Source organism: Bos taurus, chromosome 1 (genome assembly GCF_002263795.3).
Source record: "Bos taurus isolate L1 Dominette 01449 registration number 42190680 breed Hereford chromosome 1, ARS-UCD2.0, whole genome shotgun sequence".
NCBI lineage: Eukaryota > Metazoa > Chordata > Mammalia > Artiodactyla > Bovidae > Bos > Bos taurus.
The window spans coordinates 125,259,269-125,279,922 of NC_037328.1; the positions used below are offsets into that span (position 1 = coordinate 125,259,269).

Sequence of the window (20,654 nt, forward strand, 5' to 3'; positions counted from 1 at the left end):
AGGCCACAGATGACATGACTTGCTGAATATTAGCAAGATCTTCCTAGGCTCAGACTCCCTTTGGGGGTGTCCTGCCTTCACAGTCCTGGGGGTCAGGGTCAAATAGAGAGCACACACAATTGCTATTATAACAGCTCTCTCCTCCCTTATGCAGAAGAGTCAAGCACATGATCATCTGTCCTTGATACTATTCTGCACCTGTTGCTCTGCAGTGCTGTGCCCAGGTTCCAACATAATAGACAAAATAGACACTCTCCACAACTGGAATCTACAGTTTGGAGTTTAGGTCTGAGAGCCACAGAATTTTAGCTTTGGAAGGACCTTAAAGACAACCTCTCTCAGTCTCATTTTTGGACAGGGATCTTGAGACTCAGAAACGTAAAATAGAGACTTCTGTGGCGGTCCAGTGGTTAAGTCTTCACCTTCCAATGCACAGGGTGCAGGATCGATCCCTAGTCAGAGAGCTAAGATCCCACATGCCTTATGGTCAAAAAAACAAAACATAAAACAGAAGCAACATTGTAGCAGCTTCAATAAAGACTTTAAAAACAGCATCAAAAAAAGAAAAAAAATATTTTTTAAAAGAAAGAGAAAGTAAATATAGGAGTAGGTGTTCTTTCCAAATGCAGAGATTGGAGCAGTAATTTGGGAGAAAGGGAGGGAGGCAGAGAAGAGTCTTCATGACTTCTCTGCTTGATAATATCTATTTATCTCTCTTAAAGGCATTTTTGAGTATCAAAGGGGAAACACACAAGTAGAAGGTGTCATTCCACTTTTTAATGGACAAACCCGCTTGATGGTTTTGATGACATGAGTAATAGCATTAATAATAACCACCATTAATTGAGCTACAATATGCCAGACATTTCACATAAATTATCTCACTTAATCATTCTCCAAAAGCCTATGAGGGAGAGAATATTTTTATCTTCTTTTTGCCAGTGATGCTTCCTGAAAGCTTAGTGAGGTTAAGTAACTGGCTCAAGATCACCAAGTTCATTTGCATTGCAGTAGGGATCTGAACATAGGTTGCTTTGACATCAGAGTCAAGTTCCCAACCATTACCTCTACTTCTACTTTGGGACAGAGTTGTGAATAGCAAGGTCTTGGCACGAAGGTCTTGCTTCAGAAATTGGAAGCCTAGTTATTTCCAGAACAGAATTAGAGAATATAATGGGTGACAACCAACTATATACATGCCTCAGGATATTGAAAGTGGATAAAGCAAGACTCCAGGTGTTCTGAGGGTGGAATTTCAAGAACACACTGAAAAACCATTTGAAGCAATTCAGCAGCTCCGTGGACAGCTGGGAAACAGCTGTGGCTGACAGACCTCTCTGGCTCGCTGCTTTAGGGGACAGAATTGCTCTGTTTAAATGAAAGCAGCTCATTCTCAGCAGTGCTCAAAGACAGGCCTGCAGAACAGAAGTTTGGAAAGTCAGTGTCCAGCCCAAACTTTCCATTTATGTGTTAAAGAAGACATTGCATATTGTGGTGAATAGGATTTAGAAAGTTTTAAGACTGTTTCCTTGGACGGTAGGCTGTCTGGCTCTCTTTAGGGCTCGGCTTGGCTGAATGAGGTCAAACTCACAGGGCAGTGAGGCAACTGGTGAGTCATAGTGAAGGCGGCACTCACTCTCAGTCAGATAAGTGCAGAGTCAGCACCTCCACAAACTAAAAGTGGGCACCTCCTGATGCCCAGGAAGATGCCCAGGGAGCCAGGAGAGCACCGTAAACAGGGCTGAGTTCCCTTGCTCTACAAAGCTTCTCAGGGGCCCCAGGGGTTAGGATTCCTTGAAAAGTAATTTTCCTCCTAGAACACAGCCTAGAAATGATACGGACTGATCTTTTATCTGGGTTTTATAGATAAGAAACATTGTAGTTGTCAATGTATTATTTTGAGCTGAAATGTACACAGCTTTTCATAACAAGCACTATCAGGTCAGTGAGTTATCGAAAAAGTCCCTGATCACAGTGGGAGAACACGAGAGAGGCGGGAGCTGGTCTGATCCTCAAGGAGTCAGACACGGGGAACACGACCTTCAAGTTTCATTCATTCATTTATTTAATCACCAGAATTGCCTGCTGCTTGCCAGAAACTATTGAAGACATCAACAAGTATATAGATGAACAACCAATATCAGTGACGAACAACTTTTTATCCAAGAAGACCAATTCAAAGAAAAGCTAAAATGCTTGCAGTCTACTTTTTTGGGAGTTTTTTTTTTTTTTTTAAATACTGCTTTCACATAAGGAAAGGCATTTATCTGCAACTGAACTTCTGCGTTTTTATTATTTTCCAATCCAGAATGAATTTCTGTAGAGGGCTAAAATTTCAGACATGACAAAGCTAGTTAATAGGGCAGTATCTGATGTAATAGATCACCACAGGAACTGGTTTCCTTTTCTTTCCTTGACTGTCTTTGTAAACCACTTAATTCCAAAGTGTGGCTTGTCTCTAATAAAAATGGCAAGCAGTGGCCACATTTATTCTTCTTTGAACTTTTATTTTTTTTTTGTATTTTGTAATTTTTATACAATAAGCATGAATAAGAAAGGATAAAAAGCCATCTTGAAAGTTGGCCAAACTTAATAAAGAGATAAACCATGCAATTCAGAGTCTCTTCCCACGGCCCAGGATGCCATATGTGAGCACTCCTCTCCCCTCCCTTTCTCCCAGAACTTCCCCCCGGGTTTCCAGACTGTCGAGTCCTCTATGTGACATGCCACTGTGGACCCTTCATATCTCTCCGAGCACTCTCTTTTGCGTTGGGGGAGACTAACTTCTAGTTTCTCTTTGACCCCTCCAGCCCCTCTCTGCCAAACTATACCCTATAATGCCAGAGAGTTTTCCATTGTAAATAAGTTACATTTTTTTAGGATATACTTTATTTAAATACATATATTTTTTAATTTTTACAATGTTGTGTTGGTTTCTACCATATAACAACACAAATCAGCCATAATCATACATACACTCCCTCCCTCCCCCCTGACCCCATCCCTCCAAGTCATCACAGAGCCCCAGGCTGGGCTCCCTGTGCTGCACAGCAACTTCTAAACAGCTATTCATTTTACACCTGAGAGTGTCTATAAATTGATGCTAAGATAAGTTACATTTTTTTGTTCAATACAAACATAAGTTTCTGGCTAAGTGACGATGCCATTTCTTGAATTTGGTAATTCAAGAGCAAAAGCAACAGATTGATGAAGGCTGGTTAGACGACAGGGCATCTACAGCACCTCCATACCCAGTGCCAGGCACACAGCGGTGCTTAGTAAGTATTTGTTCCAGTAGAAGAACTCCAGGTGGAGTTGTCTTGCCAGTGGCTAGATATGGGAGCCTGTAGTTGAGGAGAAGAAGGGCTGGGCTGGAGACGGAGACAAGTGAATGTGGATGAGATTCTCACAGAGACTTGGTAGAATGAGGAGAGAACTGAAGAATTCTTGGGCAGCATTTGTGTCAAAGGGGTGGGTTTGCCAAGGAGAGAGAGAGAGGCTGGAGGGGTCAAAGAGAAACTAGAAGTTAGTCTCCCCAACACAAAAGAGAGTGCTCGGAAAGATAAGATGAGTCCACAGTGACATGTCACATAGAGGGCTCGACAGTCTGGAAGCCCAGGGGGGATGTTCTGGGAGAAAGGGAGGGGGAGAGGAGTGCTCACATATGGCATCCTGGGTCGTGGGAAGAGACTCCGAGTTGCATGGTTTATCTCTTTATTAAGTTTGGCCAACTTTCAAGATGGCTTTTTATCCTGTCTTATTCATGCTTATTGTAGAAAAATTATAAAATACAAAAAAAAATGTTCAGAGAAGAATAAAAATGGCCACTGCTTGCTTTTCTCACGAGGGTGGCTTTAGGACTTTTGACTTGCTCTTTTCAGTCTTGGCTGGCCCGACTGTGCTAACCTTCCACCCTGGTTTGGGCTTCATCATTCCCACCTCAGCACCAGTTCTTCACAGTGTAGCTCAGATAAAATAAACACCAGAAAATAAAGTGATTTGATGAGCTATAAAATAATACATTCTGAGTAAATGATTGATCTGATGATTGCACCAAGGGAGACACACATAGATAATCAGCACAGGGGGCCTCATGGCAGAAACATTTGCAAATCCACAGCCTTCTCATCGGTTCAGGTTTTGTCCTTGCTAAAGTATGAGCTAAAAGATGGATTTGTCTATGTGACTTCTTGTCTTCTTCCGGGGGAGGTAGGAGAAGGGAGGACTGAAGGGCCCTTCTACTCAGTAACTCATGTGTTGAAAAGTCAAATGCCTGGGAGTTCAGGCTGCCTACCATTTGTAGTTCCTCTGGTGAGAGGGGATCAGAGTGCATTCATTTGTTAGGGCTGCTGTAGCAAATTACCAGAAATGTTGCAGCTTAAAGCAACACAAATTTATTATTGTACAGTTCTGTAGGTTGGCTGGTTGACCTAGGTTGGCTCAACTAGGATCTCTACTACACTCTTGAAAGGCCAAAATCAAGGTGCTGACTAGTGGGGCTCTCATGGTGAAGCTCTAGGTTCATTCCATTTGTTGACCGAATCCATTTCCTTGTAGTTATAGGACTGAGATTCCTGCTTTCTTATCTTGGCTCAAAGAGGTCTCTCTATGACCCTCACAAGTGAGCCCCTGCAGCTCAGAGTTAATAATGGCATGTGGACTACTTCTCACACTTGGAATCTTCATGGCTGCTGGCCCCCCACCCCCACCACCCTTTTTTAGTCTCTCTTCTGCCTTCTCTTCAGCTGCATCTCTGACCCAGGGAAACAAACATCTCTGCTTTTGAGAGCTTGAGTAATTAGGTTGGACCACCCAAATAGGTTCAGTTCAGTTCAGTCGCTCAGTCGTGTCCAACTCTTTGCGACCCCATGAATTGCAGCACGCCAGACATCCCTGTCCATCACCAACTCCTGGAGTCCACCCAAACCCATGTCCATCGAGTCGGTGATGCCATCCAACCACCTCATCTCTGTTTTCCCCTTCTCCTCCTGCTCTCAATCTTTCTCAGCATCAGGGTCTTTTCAAATAAGTCAGTTCTTCGCATCAGGTGGCCATAGTATTGGAGTTTCAGCTTCAACATCAGTCCTTCAAATGAACACCCAGGACTGATCTCCTTTAGGATGGACTGGTTGGATCTTCTTACAGTCCACGGGACTCTCAAGAGTCTTCTCTAACGCCACAGTTCAAAAGCATCAATTCTTCGGCACTCAGCTTTCTTTATAGTCCAACTCTCACATCCCTACATGACCACTGGAAAAACCATAGCCTTGACTAGATGGACCTTTGTTGGCAAAGTAATGTCTCTGCTTTTTAATATGCTATCTAGGTTGGTCATAACTTTCCTTCAAAGAAGTAAGTGCCTTTTAATTTCATGGCTGCAATCACCATCTGCAGTGATTTTGGAGCCCAGAAAAATAAAGTCAGCCACTGTTTCCACTGTTTCCCCATCTATTTGCCATGAGGTGATGGGACCAGATGCCATGATCTTAGTTTTCTGAATGTTGAGCTTTAAGCCAACTTTTTCACTCTCCACTTTCACTTTCATCAAGAGGCTCTTTAGTTCTTCTTCACTTTCTGCCATAAGGGTGGATCCAACATAATTTGCCCATTTTAAGCAAACTTTAATTACATCTGCAAAGTCCCTTTTGCCACGTAAAGTTATATATGCACAGCCTCTGGGGATTAGTTCATGGACGCCTTTCTGGGGGAGGTGGGGGAGGGGTTGTTCAGTGGCTCAGTCATGTCTGACTCTTTGCGACCCCATGGACTGCAACACACCAGGCTTCCCTGTCCATCATCTCCCAGAGCTTGCTCAAACTCATGTCCATCGAGTCAGTGATGCCATCAAACCATCTCATCCTCTGTCATCCCCTTCTCCTCCTTCCTGCGATCTTTCCCAGTATCAAGGTCTTTTCTAATGAGTTGGCTCTTGGCATCAGGTGGCCAAAGTATTACAGCTTCAACTTCAGCATCAGTCCTTCCAATGAATATTCAGGATTGATTTCATTTAGGATTGATTGGTTTGATCTCTTTGCAGTCCAAGGGACTTTAAAAAGTCTTCTCCAACAACACAGTTCAAAAGCATCAATTCTCCTTTATGGTCCAACTCTTACATCCATACATGACTACTGGAAAAACCATAGCTTTGACTATATGGACCTTTGTGGACAAAGTAATGTCTCTGCGGGAGTGGGAGGGGGCACTATTCAGCCTACCCCACAGAGTGATGGCAGGAATGATTGGACTCATGGTATGATCCCTCTCCTCCTATCTTCCCCACCCTGCTGTGTCACACAGACCCAGTGTAGCCTCTTAATATTACTCTTGTTCACCCTTAGCAGCTTTTCTAATCTATTTAGAAAGCAGAAATAGGCACCCTCTACTTTGAAATCTTTCTGTAATGTCTCTCAGGGTCATTATCCACAGATTGGGCGATGATGGAATACCTGCTTGTCTCATGTCTTTTTGTAGCAAGAGAAAACTTTAGTTGTGAAACTCACTTATATAAATGTGTACCATGATCATGACTCACATTATCATATTTTTCCTACAATTTTTGTTATGTGTAATGGGTCACAGTGATATTTTTACCTCCCATTGTTGACCCATTCAGGCTTTGTCTGCTTTATGGCTCCACAGAGCTTTTCTCTGAATTTATTTCATGATTTGTAGTCAAACCCTTGCTTACCACATTCATTTTTAAAATGGCAAAATGCTTAAGTCATAATCCTGATTGGAGAATGCTAGTACTACAGGGTAAGTCATCTTCACTCAGATATTGAACAGACTACAAAGATTCCCCATTAAAACTGCACCATGGCTTATTAAACCCCATTGGTGAGAAAATTGGGTCTTTGTTAAATGTTTATGTTCTGTGCTAATGTTAAATTTAGAATATTTCTGTTATAGGTACCTTTGGGAAAAATTCTAAAGCACCAGCTAAAGTGCCAAGAGATATTAGCCATAGTTCCCAAAGAGAGGATCTGGAAAATATCTCCCCACCCCAGTGTTTATTCCCAGGTTTCTATCTTGCTAATCTTTATATTTCTTTTTTGTTTTTCTTTTCTTAATATCAAACCTTGTGATATTCTGATTACTTTTTTATATTCTCAGTAACTGATAAGCTCTGTACTTCAGGTTTTAAAGCAAAAGAGGGAGTAGATTATCTGGAACTATGTTTGACCATGTTTGAAATCAAGGAAAGGACATGTGATTGTCCGTGTTTTTAATATGCATCTGTATGTTGAAGAAATAATCTCTGTCCACAAAGCACTTACATTCCAAAAAAGGACTTAAACGAATGCAAATACTTATGACAGAAATGTGATTCCAGAATGTGCTGTTTTAATTTATCTGAAAAGAATAATTTCCCCTCATGTAATAGTTATTAGAAATCCTCTACATACATTCCAAAAGAATCAGTTGGTTATTGTGTGGCAAAAGTTATTTAGAGCTAGGGAGCCTTTCTCAACAGGAATCCAACAAAAGAATTAAATTCCACTGAAAATGATTTGGGGAACTATTTTCTCATTTCTCTCAGAGATGATGCTTCATAAGTATCATTCTGGCTGCACAGGATGTAAATTGATTCATTACATACAACAAATGTCTTTGGACAGTGGTTCTCAAGCTTTTTGGTGTCACAAGCCTTTTAAAATTCTTCAGAATTAGGAAGGACCTCAAGGAGTCTTTTGTTTGTGGGTGTTATATCTATCAACATTTACCATGTTAGAATTTAAATTTTTAAACATAATTTCATTGATCTATTTAAAATAATAATCATGAACAATTTACATGCTAAATGATACTTTTTATAAAAACTGAATTTATTTCTAAAACAAAAAATTTACTGGGGAGAGTGACACATGTTTGCAAGTCCTCTTACTGTGTGGTGTGACAGAAGACAGCTGGATTCTCACATTGGTTTCTGAATTCAGCTGCACTAACACACATCATATAACCTCTAAGTTCCACTCTACACAGATAAAATAACAAGAATGAAAAATGCAAGTAACTCTGTCATAGTATTCTGAGATAGTTTTGACCTTGGGAACCATCCTGAATAAGTCTCAGGAACTCCCAGGTGTCCCTGGACCATACTTTGAAACTATTGCCCTGGGACATTGGAACTGGTTTCTCCGAAGTATCTCTAGGGGAAAGGGCTGTAATGATGTGCTAACATATGGTATTTTCTCCACCACCAACTCAGTACCAAAATAACGTATCATATTGATGGCCAAAATAAAATTGAAATGGTTTAGGGCTAAATCATTCATGATGGTCTGTGTAACTTCTAATTTACAATATTGTTGTTTAGTTGCTAAGATGTGTCCAATTCTTTTGAGACACCATGGGCCTGTAGCCTGCCAGGCTCCCCTGTCCATGGGATTTCCCAGGCAAGAATACTGGATTGGGTTGCTATTTCCTTCTCCAAGGGATCTTCCCCACCCAGGGATTGAACCCTCACTCATGCACTTCAGGAAGATTCTTTTACCGCAGAGCCAAATGACCTCAATGAAATAACATCTAGTGGTTAACTTTCTAGATCTGGCATTGTTTCTCTGACCTATTTCAGAAGGGTTAGGATTTCTAGTTGTATTTCTAGGATATGACTGGCAAAGCTTGATCGGCAAAACTAGTACACTGATTCTCTGCCAAGTCTTCACTGAGAAGATTGAGGCTCAAACTAATTTCAGTCTTCCAGCATACTAGAATACCTCAGCTATTTTGGAGCCTCTCCTTGTAATCTCACTATGTACAATATTTCAGAAAAGTGGGAAGAGTTACAGGAGAATTTCTTGTATACGAATTATAGGAGGGAAAAAAAATCCCACATTTTCCCAGTAATCACTTTTGGAAATAGAAATTGCTGCTTGGCTTATGAGGCTACCAGGGGTCTCCACCTGTCAGCCTGACAAGGTTCCACTGCACAAGCCAGAGACGTTTTTGATTCTCCATGTGTCAGGGACAAGTGTCATACATACTGATTTGCACAGAAAACCACAGAGAGCACTCCCAGGGAGAGCCAGCATTTTGACAAGGCTGAGTGATGACTTAGAGCAACAGGGGTAGGAACTATTGTGTGACGCTGTCCATAGACCCAGGCAGAGCTTGTGCAGGTTGCTGAGAGTCCCTATATTAAAATAGCATTTGAAATTTAAATTCCTTGTAAAACACCAAGAAAATATGGGTCAGAGAGCTGTTAATGGAGATCTAGTGAAGGAACTGTCACTAAATCACCCTGAAGACTTAGAAGTGACTGAAAGAGCATTAGGAAAGAGGTTAGTTCAAAAGATAGTAATAAAAAAAAAAGTAAGACATTATTCAAGTCAATATATTGAAGTAACAAATGGGGTAAGGTGGTCATTATCTGAATTTTTATCTCTAGTTATGGTTATTGCATTTGAGATGAGAAAATATGAGTTCTCTTCTTTTTCCTTTGTTTTCAACTTTATTTCTGCTTATTCTGTTCAATCTGTATTAAATTAGAAATTGAAGAGAAAGCCTCCATTGGCTTTCTACTCCATAGGCTTCCCTTTATCACAAGCTTCTCAGAAGTGCCATCCATACCACTGCCTCATTCATTCTCCCAAGACCCCTCACTGTTTGACTACTGAAACTATAACATATTCTCAGAAAATGGTTGAATCATTATTGTCATTCATTGAAGCACTATTATCTCCCGTAATTCAATGGTGTGTCTCAACCATCCACTGCTCTTACATGGGAGTAGGTGTGTGTGTGTGTGTGTGTGTGCGTGCATATTTGAGCATAAGGTTATATATGCTTGCATTCCTTACTACCAATTCAGGAAACAAAACAGATTTTTCTCTAGCTAAAAAGTCAAGTATGAGGAAGGAACCCCAAACCCCAAGCTGAGTGTTGAAACTCACCACTAAGTGATGAGAACTAACTAAAGTATGACAAAGGTAAGCATGACACAATTCCCTGGTAAAATCAGAGGTCAAAGAAATCAGACTATGTCTTCTCCTCTTCCTCTCCACACGGTGTCTGGAATGTTCTCCTCAGACTGTCCCAAGCAGTCTGATCAAACTATGCATGGCTCTTCAGCTGAGCCTCGGACCTGGGTTGTCCTTACAAACCCAGCAAGGTGCGAGCAGAGCCAGTGTGAGCATGTCCACAGCTGTTCCAAGAGGTTCTCTCTTGGGAAGAGGTACCATGAGAGTCTTGGACATTGTGTGTGAGACAGCCCTGCCAGCGAGCTAATTATATGCATTTTTCAAAGCTCTCGGCTCAGCAGTGAGAGTGGGTGGCTAATTTCCTGACTCACCTATTCAACTCATTTGTGGTCCCAGCAAATATTCCCTCTTGTAGAACACACTGCCTTGTTTTATTTCAAAGCTGTTCCATTTCTTCACAGGGTAGATAGGAATGCCCAAAGTAAGAGCTTTCTCTTGTGTGGGACAGCAGTTATGCAGTGGAGTTCAGTTCTTTGTGCGAAAAGAATTGTGGGAATGTCAGAACAGTTTTGAACAAAACTGGATATTCACTTAAAAGCCTGTCCTTCCAAAGGCCCAAAGCTCTCACTGGAAAGATTCAGAGTCCATCCTAGCATTGGGTAGACTTCATAAGTGGGGAGGTGGGGAAAGAAACCCAGGGCTTTACCTCCCTATTTGTGAGCCCAGGAAACTCTTGTGCCTGGGAGTGCAGACAAGCTGCAAGTCATCTTCAAAACTTGGAAATACAAATAAGGAGACTAAACTCCGTATTAGTAGAACTTCCATGATAGAATTTTCTAACTTAAGAATAGCTTTCCACCAACAGTGTAAGAAGTTTCCCTTTTCTTTACACCCTCATCTGCACTTCCTGTTGGTAGATTTTTTGATGATGGCCATTCTGACCAGCATGAGGTGATACCCCATTGTAGTTTTGATTGGCATTTCTCTAATAATGAGTTATGTCGAGCATCTTTTCATGTACCTGTTGGCCATCTGTCTTTTCCGGAGAAATGTTTATTTAGGTCTTTTGCCCATTCTTTTTATTGGGTTGTTGGGTTTTTTTGATATTAAGATCCATGTGCTATTTGTATATTTTGGAGATTAATTGATACAGCCACTGTGGAGATCACTATGAAGGTTCCTTAAAAACTAAACAGGTAACAACAACAACAAAAAACTAAACATAGAACTACCATATGTCCCAGAAATCATACTACTGGGCATATACCCTGCTGCTGCTGCTGCTGCTAAGTCGCTTCAGTCGTGTCCGACTCTGTGCAACCCCATAGATGGCAGCCCACAGGCTCCCCCATCCCTGGGATTCTCCAGGCAAGAACACTGGAGTGAGTTGCCATTTCCTTCTCCAATGCATGAAAGTGAAAAGTCAAAATGAAGTTGCTCAGTCGTGTCCTACTCTTAGCAACCTCATGGACTATAGCCTACCAGGCTCCTCTGTCCATGGGATTTTCCAGGCAAGAGTACTGGAGTGGGGTGCCATTGCCTTCACCAGGGCACATACCCTGAGAGAACCATAACTCAAAAGACACACATACTCCAATGCTCATTGCAGCATTATTTGCAATAGTTAGGACATGGAAGCAACTTAGATGCCCACCGACAGATGAATGGATAAAGAAGATGTGATAACTATATATAATGGAATATTACTCAGCCACAAAAAGGAATGAAATTGAGTCAATTGTAGTGTGTGGATGAACCTAGAGCCTGTGATACAGAATGAAGTAAGTTAGAAAAACAACTTTCATATATTAACACATATATATGGAATCTAGAAAAATGGTACTGATGAATCTATTTTCAGGTCAGAAATAGAGATGCAGACATAGAGAACAGACTTGTAGACACAACAGGGGAAGGAGAGGGTGGGATGAATTGAGAGAGTAGCATTAACATATATACACGACCATGTATAAAATAGACAATTACTGGGAAGCCGCTCCGTAGCACAGGGAGCTCAGCTCAGCGCTCCGGGATGACTTGAGGGGTAGGGTGGGGGTGGGGGTGAGAGGGAAGCTCAAGAGGGAGGGGATGTATGTATACATATGGCTGATTCACGTTCTTCAGCAGAAACTCACCCAACATTATAAAGCAATTCTATTCCAATAAAAATTATAATTTTACTTGTATTCCACACAAAATTCTAGTAAAAGGAAAATGTTGGTAATTCAGACTCCCAATTGTGAACTTCCCTGGTGGTCCAGTGGTTACGACCCTTTACTTCCAAGGCAGGGGGCACAGTTCAATCCCTTGTCAGGAAACTAAGACCCACATGCCTATGGTGCGCCAAAAAACAGACAAATAAAACTCCCAACTGAAGCCTTTTTGTTTTGATTCTATTCAGGATCTTGACTCTATCCTATCAGGAGAAAGAGGTTACTTAGCAGAGATAATCATCAGTTCCCTCCCACCACCACCTGCAAAGTTCAGACATGGTACAAATGTGAACAGCTACATACTATTAGAGGGTACATCTCTGCCATTCTATCATGATTAAGGATCTACTCATCTAGAATAACGAAATTGACTCTATGCCTAGTAAAATGGAATCTGGCTAATTGTCATGCTGATTCATGGCATTTTGTATTTGTTGTCTCTTTACCCTAAAGCTAGTTGTTGAGTTCAATACTCCTTTCCCTAGGATAATCTTTAGTAAATAAAAATCTGTTCGTGATGGATATGGTTTTCAGACAACTTGCTCATGCTTAGGATCAGTTCAGTTCAGTTCACTCAGTCATGTCCGACTCTGCGACCCCATGAATCGCAGCACACCAGGCCTCCCTGTCCATCACAAACTCCCAGAGTTCACTCAGACTCAAGTGCATTGAGTCAGTGATGCCATCCAGCCATTTCATCCTCTGTCGTCCCCTTCTCCTCCTGCCCCCAACCCCTCCCAACATCAGAGTCTTTTCCAGTGAGTCAACTCTTCGCATGAGGTGGCCAAAGTACTGGAGTTTCAGCTTCAGCATCATTCCCTCCAAAGAAATCCCAGGGCTGATCTCCTTCAGAATGGACTGGTTGGATCTCCTTGCAGTCCAAGGGACTCTCAAGAGTCTTCTCCAACACCACACTTCAAAAGCATCAATTCTTCGGCGCTCAGCCTTCTTCACAGTCCAACTCTCACATCCATACATGACCACAGGAAAAACCATAGCCTTGACTAGATGAACCTTTGTTGGCAAAGTATTGTCTCTGCTTTTGAATGTGCTATCTAGGTTGGTCATAACTTTCCTTCCAAGGAGTAAGCGTCTTTTAATTTCATGGCTGCAATCACTATCTGCAGTGATTTTGGAGCCCAAAAAAATCAAGTCTGACACTGTTTCCACTGTTTCCCCATCTATTTCCCATGAAGTGATGGGACCAGATGCCATGATCTTCGTTTTCTGAATGTTGAGCTTTAAGCCAAATTTTTCACTCTCCACTTTCACTTTCATCAAGAGGCTTTTTAGTTCCTCTTCACTTTCTGCCATAAGGGTGGTGTCATTTGCATATCTGAGGTTATTGATATTTCTCCCGGCAATCTTGATTCCAGCTTCTGCTTCTTCCAGTCCAGTGTTTCTCATGATGTACTCTGCATATAAGTTAAATAACCAGGGTGACAATATACAGCCTTGACGTACTCCTTTTCCTATTTGGAACCAGTCTGTTGTTTCATGTCCAGTTCTAACTGTTGCTTCCTGACCTGCATACAGGTTTCTCAAGAGGCAGATCAGGTGGTCTGGTATTCCCATCTCTTTCAGAATTTTCCACAGTTTATTGTGATCCACACAGTCAAAGGCTTTGGCATAGTCAATAAAGCAGAAATAGATGTTTTTCTGGAACTCTCTTGCTTTTTCCATGATCCAGCAGATGTTGGCAATTTGATCTCTGGTTCCTCTGCCTTTTCTAAAACCAACTTGAACATCAGGAAGTTCACGGTTCACGTATTGCTGAAGCCTGGCTTGGAGAATTTTGAGCATTACTTTACTGGCATGTGAGATGAGTGCAATTGTGCGGTAATTTGAGCATTCTTTGGCATTGCCTTTCTTTGGGATTGGAATGAAAACTGACCTTTTCCAGTCCTGTGGCCACTGCTGAGTTGTCCAAATTTGCTGGCATATTGAGTGCAGCACTTTCACAGCATCATCTTTCAGGATTTGAAAGAGCTCCACTGGAATTGCATCACCTCCACTAGCTTTGTTCGTAGTGATGCTTTCTAAGGCCCATAGGACTTCGCATCCCAGGATGTCTGGCTCTAGGTCAGTGTTCACACCATTGTGATTATCTGGGTTGTGAAGATCTTTTTTGTACAGTTCTTCTGTGTATTCTTGCCATCTCTTCTTAATATCTTCTGCTTCTGTTAGGTCCATAGTATTTCTGTCCTTTATCGAGCCCATCTTTGCATGAAATGTTCCCTTGGTATCTCTAATTTTCTTAAGAGATCTCTAGTCTTTCCCATTCTGTTGTTTTCCTCTATTTCTTTGTGTTGATCACTGAAGAAGGCTTTCCTATCTCTTCTTGCTATTCTTTGGAACTCTGCATTCAGATGCTTATATTTTTCCTTTTCTCCTTTGCTTTTCGCTTCTCTTCTTTTCACAGCTATTTGTAAGGCCTCCCAGACAGCCATTTTGCTTTTTTGCATTTCTTTTCCATGGGGATGGTCTTGATCCCTGTCTCCTGTACAATGTCACGAACCTCATTGCATAGTTCATCAGGCACTCTATCTATCAGATATAGGCCCTTAAATCTATTTCTCCCTTCCACTGTATAATCATAAGGGATTTGATTTAGGTCCTACCTGAGTGGTCTAGTGATTTTCCCTACTTTCTTCAAATTAAGTCTGAATTTAGTAATAAGGAGTTCATGATCTGAGCCACAGTCAGCTCCCGGTCTTGTTTTTGTTGACTGTATAGAGCTTCTCCATCTTTGGCTGCAAAGAACATAATCAGTCTGATTTCGGTGTTGACCATCTGGTGATGTCCATGTGTAGAGTCTTCTCTTGTGTTGTTGAAAGAGGGTGTTTGCTATGACCAGTGCATTTTCTTGGCAAAACTCTATTAGTCTTTGCCCTGCTTCATTCCATATTCCCAGGCCAAATTTGCCTGTGACTCTTGGTGTTTCTTGACTTCCTACTTTTGCATTCCAGTCCCCTATAATGAAAAGGACATGCTTCTTGGGTGTTAGTTCTAAAAGGTCTTGTAGGTCTTCATAGAACCGTTCAACTTCAGCTTCTTCAGTGTTACTGGTTGGGGCATAAACTTGGATTACTGGGATATTGAATGGTTTGCCTTGGAAACGAACAGAGATCATTCTATTGTTTTTGAGACTGCATCCAAGTACTGCATTACGGACTCTTTTGTTGACCATGATGGCTACTCCATTTCTTCTGAGGGATTCCTGCCGCAGTAGTAGATAGAATGGTCATCTGAGTTAAATTCACCCATTCCAGTCCATTTCAGTTCACTGATTCCTAGAATGTCGACATTCACTCTTGCCATCTCTTGCTTGACCACTTCCAATTTGCCTTGATTCATGGACCTGACATTCCAGGTTCCTATGCAATATTGCTCTTTACAGCATCGGACCTTGCTTCTATCACCAGTCACATCCACAACTGGGTATTGTTTTTGCTTTGTCTCCATCCCTTCATTCTTTCTGGAGTTACTTCTCCACTGATCTCCAGTAGCATATTGGGCACCTACTGACCTGGGAATTCCTGTTTCAATATCCTATCATTTTTCCTTTTCATACTGTTCATGGGATTTTCAAGGCAAGAATACTGGAGTGGTTTGCCATTCCCTTCTCCAGTGGACCACATTCTGTCATAACTTTGTATGGTTACAACCTTTAAAATGTTTTTTTTTAATTTCTCTTTTGCTGTGCTGGGTCTTCATTGATATGCAGGTTACTCTCTAGTTGTGGTGCGAAGGCTTCTCACCATGGTGACTTCTCTTGGGGAGGACAGGCTCTAGGGCACTTGGGCTTTAGGAGTTGTGACTCCCAGACTCTGGAGTTCAAGCTCCATAACTGTGGTGCACGGGCAAAGTTGCTTAGCGGCATGTGGGAACATCCCAGACCAGGGATGAAACCCATGTTCCGTCCATTGGCAGGTGCATTCTTCATCACTGAGCCACCAGGGAAGCCTCTAGTGATAGCCTTTTACTTCTAGCTTTCTTATTGAAATTTCCATTTGAAATTCCATCTGCCTATTTAAGTCAACATATCAAAAACCAAACTTGCAAAATTCCCCTGCCTACGAATTTCTCTTATGCAGCCCATTTACTGCCTGCCGAGGGTTGAAACCCAAGTCTTGCTGTCTCTCAGGAACCAAGACCTACCCATTCTTCATCCCAAATATATTGTGGGTATTATCGCTTCTGCTCTATCCTCCCTGACATTATCTTTTCACTCACTAAAGCTTACCATAGTCTAGCAACATGCTAGGGGTTAGAGACCCAGAGGGAAGGTGAGAACCAATGAGTAAGTAAAATACAAAGCACTGTCGTAACTGACCTATGAGAGCCCACGGTGGTGGATCTTCAGGGAAGAGCAGGATGTACGAGAGTCGAGGAGCCTGAATCTAGGACTCTTCCAGTCTTGGTACAACTCATCTCTTGCCAGAACATTCGGGAAAGCTTCCAGCCGCATGTCCATTCTGTCCTCTACCCTGCTGCCTAAACTTTATTTCCAGGGTTTGAATCAAGCTATGGCACTCTGTCACTAAAACCCTCCCATTATGGCAGGACAAGTGCCAAACTTATTGACCCTACTTACATAACAGTCCAACTGAGCTTTTTTTTTCTCCCCAGCACTCTCTTAGACAACACAGTTATTAACCTCACAGTGCATGAAATAGGAAAGGAAAGAACAGAAATGAAAATGCCCATTCTGCCTTAAAAATATACCATCAGTATCATTTTCAACCACCCTCTTTTCCCGTTTGGTAGTCCACTCAGTGGATCATTCTCCTAATGATAGCTGTTCACACTTTGCATGACTGTTTCAAATATCAAGATACTGAATAGTTTTGGTGAACACAGTTAGTCAGTGTGTGATTACTCACTGCCCAGGTATATGCCCAGAGGCTCTGTATGACTATACGGTATATAGGAGCCATGAAGCAGACTGCTGAAAATGAACCTTAGGCCCTGCTCTTAGGAACATTGGGTTCATCTGTATAGATGAGTGTGATCTTGAGAGAATGAGAGCCAGGTGCCAACCACCTCTCCCTTCACAGGAATAAGCTGCTGCAACAACCTTCATTCATTCACTCACTCAGTCATTCACACATCAAACACTTCTTGAGCATGTGCCAAGAAATGGTATGTTCTGTGATCCCAAAGTCTGGGATCAAAAAGGAGTGACCCAGATATTTACTGAGGGATCAGAGGGCTGGGGGAAAACTTGCTGCTGCTGCTGCTGCTGCTAAGTCGCTTCAGTCGTGTCCAACTCTGTGCAACCCCATAGACTGCAGCCCACCAGGCTCCCCTGTCCCTGGGATTCTCCAGGCAAGAACACTGGAGTGGGTTGCCATTTCCTTCTCCAATGCATGAAAGTGAAAAGTGAAAGTGAAGTTACTCGATCGTGTCTGACTCTTAGCGACCCCACGGACTGCAGCCTGGCAGGCTCCTCTGCCCATGCGATTTTCCAGGCAAGAGTACTGGAGTGGGGTGCCATTGCCTTCTCTGGGGGAAAACTTGAGAGGCTTTTAAAGATTGAATAAAGGTTTGGGGGTTTTTTGTAGCAAAAAGTGTGTGTGTGTATGTGTGGGTTTATGTACTTAAGGGAGGAGAATGGTAGCATCTGGATGAGAAACAGATAGCTGCCCTGCTAAAGTGAACCCAAATGCCAAGGTAATTAGAAAATGACACACGGTATTCAGGAAATTCTGACAAGTTCAGTGTGGCTGCTGCTGCTGCTAAGTTGCTTTAGTCGTGTCCGACTCTGTGCGACCCCATAGATGACAGCCCACCAGGCTCCTCTGTCCCTGGGATTCTCCAGGCAAGAACACAAGTGGGCTGCCATTTCCTTCTCCAATACATGAAAGTGGAAAGTGAAAGTGAAGTCGCTCAGTCGTGTCCGACTCTTCGAGACCCCATGGACTGCAGCCTACCAGGCTCCTCTGTCCATGGGATTTTCCAGGCAAGAGTACTGGAGTGGGGTGCCATTGCCTTCCCCATCAGTGTGGCTAGAGGGAGGCAACAGAGCAGGGGCAGGGAGAGCAGATAGAGATGCTGGAAGGCAAACAGTGCACAGATTATAGAAGACTTGTACCAAGGAGCTCAAGCTTTCTCTGTAAGCAGTGGGGAGCCCAGAGAAATCTTTTAAGCAGGGGAGTGACGGATGAGGTTGATTTTGGTTAAAGGTTCAGTATGTATATATTGATGGATTTGAGAAGATGAACATTTAATGAGTGCTTTATACAGGTGACCACAGCCAAGGACAAGTCTATGGCCACATCCCAGCTAACTCTGTATATTTGTGTGTGTCTCCCCTAGTGACGGTGTTGGCCATTTTCCATGAGCTGCATGTCGACCCTGACCTGTACACACTCTTGTTTGGGGAGAGCGTGTTGAATGATGCAGTCGCCATAGTCCTTACATAGTAAGTACCAGAACTTGGCTTGTGCTTCTTTGACCAAGTGAAAGATGCTTCAAATATGGTGATAATTCCTAGGGGCTTTAATAGTATCTTTTCTCTTATATCATAGAGATAAAGGCAATTTCTAGCTTTTAAGGAATAATTACCACTGAAGAGCTCCAGTAATGTGTACATTTCATTGTACACTTAATTTCTAACACTATTAAGTTTCATGTTTCCAGTCTATGATAAAAAGCTACTCAGAGGGTAATGCTTTTTTTTCTTGGTGTATATATTTACCTGATTCACTTAGGGTTCCTAAAATGCACATAAATAAGCTTTCTTCATTTTATTTATTTATTTATTTTGCATTCTTCATTTTAAATCAGTATTATTTAATTTTTTCAAGTCATTTTTCCAGATAATAGACTAATAGAAACCATTGTATGTATAAGAATTTGGGCAAATCAGAGATAGAAGTTGAGAGTCATAAATCTCTATTTATCAATGCAAATGTCATGCATTATAGGAATACACACATTCTAAAATCATCCACGTGATAAGTAAAACTGATGAACCTTCTGCTAACAGGTAATATAATTTCCCTTTCATTCTGGAGGAATTTTCATTTCAGGATGAGAATTAGTGCTCTCTTCTCACCTCCCCTTCAGGCACTCACCATTTATATTTAATAAATGCCATTTTGGTGGCTTTCACTATGTCAGAGGTCTCTTCTTGGTTTTAGATTAAGACTAACATTTTGGGCAACTGTCAAATACCCCAAAGGAAAGTATCCATCTAATAATTAACTGTGACAACAAGATTCAATTCAGGGTGCTAATTACTTTGAATGCATTTGAAAATGTATTGCAAACTAACAAAGGATTTTTCAGTCAGACCTCACAGAGCAGTCTAGGCAACAGCAGAGCAGCACCTCTCTTTTTTTCTCCCAGCTGACATTTCTCAAGTCTGCTATCCCAAAGTTACCACTGTATTCAGCAACGTTCAGGAAAGAGTCAAAAAAAAAAAAAAAAAAAAACCTTATATTTCACCTGGCTCCCAAGAAGTGCCTTTCCTGCTTTTTAGTAAAATATCAGTGAGTCCAAATTAAGAGCAAAAGCCATGGCACATTCACAAATGCCAAAGGATGCTTATAAAGAAACACCAAGAACAGTTCACTAAAACATCAGGAATCTCTGTCCAAGAAATACTAGTATTAAGGGAACATTTGGAGTAAAACTTGTTTAAAATCTGCTGAGTCTCTCGTCTTCACTTCCTGAACTGCCAAGTTGTAAAAGGCCAAGCAAAGCGAAATCACTAAAGCACAAATGAGCTTGGGAAAGAATCGTGCAGCTACAACCAAGGAAAGATTTGGCCTTTCTGCTTTCAGCACGACCATTCACAGTAGTTTTCCATTAAAAATGCAGACTCCAAGGATGAATGTTGATGCTGCTGAGCACAAGCCTGGAGGACATCTGGAACAATCCATTTAATATCGCCTCGGGTCCATAGGTGGTTATTAACTGGCAGTGCATTTTCTACTCCCCTACCCGTGCATTGCATGTTGTAACAAAATGTGTTTCGCACCATATCAGGATCCCTTCCTTTCTAGGCACCAGACACTTGCCATTCTAACCAAAATCTTGTGCTTCCCAGCTTTGACATTTCAGGTATTGTACAGAGTGACCCCAATGAGTTTTAACTTTAAAATAAAGGTAAATCCTAAATTAGGAGTTCTTGACATGGACACTGCCACACATTGAAATCTGCAGGCTCTTTCTTCCACCCAGTGCATGCGGATTCCATCGGCCCCTCCCGGGAGCTCTACTGAGCATTAATGCACAGCTGTCCCTCTGCATCCACAAGGGACTGGTTCCAGGCCACGTGTGGATACCAAAATCCACAGGTGCTCAAGTCCCTTATACGAAATGGCACAGTACAGCCAATCCTTTCCACCCGCCAGCTCCCTGTCTGCAGAGTCAGCTAACTAACCTCAGATTGTTGGATGAGGAACCTGCGAATTCAGCAGGCCACTTGTACTTAGGTTACGCTGGGTCTGGACTCTGTCCACCTCTCCTGTCTATTAATTACTTGTCTCATCTTGCACAATTGTCCATG

At 42.0% G+C, this 20,654-nt stretch overlaps 1 protein-coding gene across 2 annotated transcripts in view; it reads left to right on the forward strand.

Annotated features, from left to right (window-relative positions):
• Positions 1-20,654, forward strand: part of SLC9A9 (solute carrier family 9 member A9) — a 663,428-nt gene that overhangs the window by 216,111 nt on the left and 426,663 nt on the right. For both annotated transcript variants that reach the window (XM_059885432.1, NM_001076068.1), the window contains 1 exon segment: positions 18,455-18,560. In XM_059885432.1, the coding sequence (XP_059741415.1) occupies positions 18,455-18,560 (106 nt within the window).